This window comes from Pleuronectes platessa, chromosome 11 (genome assembly GCF_947347685.1).
Source record: "Pleuronectes platessa chromosome 11, fPlePla1.1, whole genome shotgun sequence".
In the NCBI taxonomy this organism is placed as follows: Eukaryota; Metazoa; Chordata; class Actinopteri; order Pleuronectiformes; family Pleuronectidae; genus Pleuronectes; species Pleuronectes platessa.
The window spans coordinates 3,319,323-3,324,342 of NC_070636.1; the positions used below are offsets into that span (position 1 = coordinate 3,319,323).

At 44.6% G+C, this 5,020-nt stretch overlaps 1 protein-coding gene across 1 annotated transcript; it reads left to right on the plus strand.

Moving 5' to 3' along the window:
* Positions 1-4,030: 4,030 nt before the first annotated feature.
* On the plus strand, positions 4,031-5,020 carry noto (notochord homeobox). Its single transcript, XM_053435389.1, has 3 exons — positions 4,031-4,415; positions 4,523-4,710; positions 4,820-5,020. Exons 1-3 carry the CDS (start codon positions 4,031-4,033, stop codon positions 5,018-5,020), a joined length of 774 nt encoding a protein of 257 aa, XP_053291364.1.

A 5,020-nucleotide genomic window follows, 5' to 3' on the forward strand; every position in this document is an offset into this window, starting at 1 on the left:
TTAACTCGGGGGTGTTTTAATTCAATTATCCCATTTTGTGTTTCCAAGATCTAAACCCAATGTCTCAAAAATCACATGATTTCCTTCAAGGTAAAATAAACGTGAGGAATACAATGAATTTTATTATTGTCTCAGTGGTAACATTATTACGGATATAAACAGGCAAAAGTAGAAACTATTTTTAATGATTTGTTGAAATGAATAATATAAACGGTATATATATTTTCTTTTTCTGACACAATTAGAAATTGTACATTTCATGGTAATTCATAATGTACCAGAAAAGCTAAGAAAAAAAAAAAGTGTTTTAATTCAACATCTCCAATGAAAAGTTTGTCTTTGCCGATAGATTTTCAGAAGCTTAATTGTCAGGTCTTATATCAGCCGGTTCCTCCAGACTCACATGTTTCAAGACGTTTATCCCTGAGATTTATCTTTATCTGACTCGGACTCTCTGGCAAGTTGAAGCAGATTCTACAGACGTTAAAAACATCTTAAGAGAAACAATATTCTGAATCAGTCTGAAAACTCACTGGGGGCTGAATTCAACTTTCCTTCAGTTGAATGTAAATGAACCGGATGAGGAAGAAGAAAAAAAATGGCTCAAATCTCATTCAAATCTGTAAACGTTCTCTTTCTAACTTTGTCTAATTCAGCGTCAGATCACGATGAGGCTCCTCCTGACGCCGAGCAGAGACCCGACCACACAACCATCATCCTGCAGCAGAGCCTGGATGTGTATTAGAGCCAGACGGAGTACCTGCCCGTTCACTGGACTCCTATTCATAGTCAAGGTGAGGGCCAAGGCCCCACAGGTCCTGGTAATGACCCCTCAGTCCCAGCAGCCGGGTGATGGAGGCAGGCCGTCCTGGATTGTTCTGCAAATAGCTTCATAAAGTCATTAGCGATGGATGTGCGTGGACAGGAAAGGCCTGAGATTACAGTGGCTGTTAGATGTGTCGGGCAGGTGAGAAGACGATCCCCTTTGACCTCAATAATAATAATGATGACGGTGTTTCTTCATGCTTTTGTTTCATTCAATCACGTGTGAACTGAAGGTGAGAGAGAGCTGAGGGTCTCTCCGTCTCCGGGTGAACAGAAATAACAGGAATATTTATAGCATCTGTTGATTTTCATCTTTTTTTTTCTTTTTTTTTTTACCCTGTTATGATTGGCTTCTTTTTAAAGATGGAGTAAAGCTAACAAGGCTTTTCTACTGTAATATATTGGATTATAATATATTGCCTGGTAAATAATTGCTATAAATACCACACAAATTTTCATAAATTGCTCTAAAACACCGGTTTATGTCCTTGGACAGATGTCAACTTTTTGTTTGTCTCCTCAGATGCTCGCAGATGCTGAATTGGTCAGAGAGAAATGGACATTCACATTAATTTCCAACTTGTGTAATAAGACAAACTTATCTGCTCATATGAGACAACGGTACATTTGTTACAAGCCTGTATTTGGATCTTTAGAATTAAGACACATTGTAAATCATTGGAAGTCTTAGGACAACTTTTATATATACCATAAATTATATATTCAGAAACAAATATTGTTGCTGTTGTCGTTTAAATGTTCATTCAACTCATCAATATATTAATGTTTTTTTCAATTCATCAATACGATCAGCCGATAAAATAAGGAAACACAGGCGACTGAATTCTAGAGCCGTCCTACATTACAAGAATATATGATATTGGATCATAAGAGGTTTTGTCCTGGACAGTTCAGTTCAATCAAGAAGCGGTTTTAGACACAAACCTATTGTTTTATATAAATGCCAGAGAAAGAGCAACCATCTTGGTTTCGAACATGCAACCGACCCACAGATACTGAATGAATGACCAAAGTGCTGATGGGGAGTTTCAAACCTTTGGCGAGAGCCTCATTTGGGAACGATGGCCCATAGAGCTAATAGAGCTCGGCCCTTCTGTCCTCTCGGGCCATGACTATGAATGTGAAGAGGACTCTACTGGGGACAATGGGCCGTGTATTCCTTGTCTGGCCTCAATACACATGGGGGACATGCTGCAGCAGCTCGGTCATTAGAGGACACAGAGTCTTCATCCCGGTACAGAGTCAGTGGATTTCACCTGTGCAGGCAGAAGAACAGAGGAGAAATCAGATGAAAACACCACTAAGCACCCCCCCCCCCCCCCTCCCTTGGAGTGAAGATTAAAGTTAAAAGTAATATGAATTTCAGTATTGAGTCATTTAGTCTGTAAAATGCTGCAAAAGTGGGAAAATGAGCAATGAGACGAGATAAATTAATAAATACTCAGAAACCAGGACCCTGCAGTTGATCAATTGCAGAATCTCACCACTGAATAATAACCAATTTAATCTCAAAGGCCTGGAGTTACAAATTATATCACACTGGTTTTCATCACGTATTTCAACCCGTGGCTGCCCTTTTACAGTGGGACCTATAGAGGCCCCAGTAACTCGATGATGGTGAGGAGTTCGTGGGTGAACGTGAATTAAACGACTTGTCAGGACAGAGGTTTTCTGCGGTGCTCGCTAGTAAACACCGGGGCCTGGGGTGGGTGGTCCGGGGGCGGAGGCATCAGAAGGAGCCTCCTCATTGTGGAGAGAGAGTCTGTGTTTGCCTCCTTCATTAGACATTCTAGTGTCAGCGAAGGAGAATAAATAAAGCGCACGGAGGTCAAAGGCACCGAGCGTTTCGCCTCGGTGTTTAAATGTGTTTTAACAGTTACTTAAGGCGCTGGAGACGCTCGCGGGCCACTTCCAAATGATGGAAATGAGCCTGGAAAGTTTGCAGAGCTGGCAATAATCCGAGTTGAAAGAGGGAATGTCTTTGTCCTCGGGTAGTGTAAGAAAGCAAATCACTTCCTTCAAAGACGCCGCACTGCGCTTCATCCTCAGACCTGTGAGGAGGAGTTGTGGGATCTAATCGGGACTGTGCGTAAAAGCGCAACGGGCCCGTGGACTTTGAGCCAAACGAGGCCGCATTCGGATATTTTGTGTCGAAACACAATAAATAAATCCACTCTCTAGGTTTAAGGCTTTAGAGCAACTTGGATTGTTTTAGGGATCAAGCCTTTCCCAGTCAGAGCGGCCTCCATCAAAGGCCTGGCTGGATCAACCTGTGGATTAACGCAGTGAGTGAGATTAGTGGAGTTGCAGTTTGATAAAAAAAAAAAAAAAAAACAGCTGCACCACTCTGTCACCACACCCGATTCGCCGAATTTGACGCCTCCATTACGCGGGGCCACTTACTCAATTCCAAGAGCGACACCACTGCTGTTAAAAGGCACACTTTGGAAATAGAGCACATTCATTTTACACAGGAGAAAGATTATGGACTGTTTACATAGGGAGGGAGGGGGGGGGGGGGGGTCTTGATTTGCAGTCACTTGAGACAAATCCTCGAATCACCTAAAGCTGAAAGAGAACTAAGTTTAAAAATGCGTCAAAGGGTTGGGAGCAAAAAAAGGAGAAAGAAAAGAAGGATGAGTAAATCAAATCAATTAAGTCAACACAGTGGGTTCTCTGTAGATTGTACAACTTTAAGTCGGTTTACAATTGTGCAGCGACTTGCTACGCTGCTTAAAGCATCTGTCGGGCAGCCAGGACTTAAAAGGCTCCAAATAAGATGATTTGGAAACATCAAGGCTTTCCCAGCGGTAATGATTACATTTGGACTTAAGATCCATGCAAGAATTTGTAGCCCAGTAAATCTCTCTGACTTTCCTGCCCCCACCACTCTTCAAAAGCCTTGTCATTCAAAGGGTTAGGATGTTTGACAATCCCAGCTTGTATTACTCCACCAATTAATTGGATACGTTGTCGGGATGTTCGTTTCTCTCATCTGCTACTTAGAAAGACAAAGGCTCGATGGGGGGCTGTTGACACCTCTGTGTGCGGGTGGAGTATAAGACTCGGGTCTTCTGAGGAGGAGCAGCATTCACTCTCTCGCTGGACTCGGAGCAACAACACGTTTTTCATCAGAGATCTTCGAGATCTTCTTTTTCCACTTTGAAAACTCCCTTCAGGCAGAATGCAGGTGCCGAACAGACCAGTCGGAGTTTATGGATACCCTCTGCGTAATTACGCACCAGCTTCGCTTTATCCGCAGTACCAGGAGAGCCAGCGCGGGTTCTCAACGAAGCCACCCAGTGGGAAATCCTTCACCATCGATGCTTTGCTCGCCAAACCAGAGGACAAGACCAGTGACCGGGCGAGTCCTACTCACTGCGGAGTGAAATATCAGCCAGCGACTCTGCCTCTCACAGGACACGTAGGCTTACCCATAGCACCGGCACCTTACGGCTACTCGCCAAACATGTTGCACTCTGCTGTTCACACGCAGCCTGGATATTCAATCTACTGCTGCCCTCCTTTCACCTACCAGTCAACGTGCCGTGGAGCATTTTACGCACAAGGTGAGTTGAGTGATTGTGAATCATTGGCACCAAAAAAGTAAATTTGGCCCTGCACGTTTGAACTTTGTGTGACAGTTTGATTCTAATGTGTCACCTCTGCTCCACAGCTTCAATGTCCAAAGTCAACGGCGGGCTGCACTCCTTCAAAACCAAAGGTGGGAAATCGAAGAGGATGCGAACCAGCTTCACCAGCGAGCAGCTGTCCCGGCTGGAGAAGGAGTTCGCACGGCAGCAGTACATGGTGGGATCCGAGAGGTTCCTCCTGGCCTCCGCTCTGCAGCTCACAGAAGCTCAGGTGAGACAATACACCAACTAGAAACCTGGCTGAATTAAACCCTACAATACTTTGACATCCTAAAGAAAACCCAGTGTTTCTAACGTGCGCCGCTCTCCTCTGTCTCCAGGTCAAAGTCTGGTTCCAGAACCGACGCATCAAGTGGCGCAAACAGAGTCTGGAGCAGCAGCAGGCCAAGCTCGCCAAGCTGGGCCTGGCTGCCCCGCCGAAGAGCCCCGGGTCCCAGGGACACGGAGACGAGGGAGACGAGGAGTTCTCCGACTCGGACGTGGACATTGACGTGTCTGATGACTCCACTGATCATTGTTAA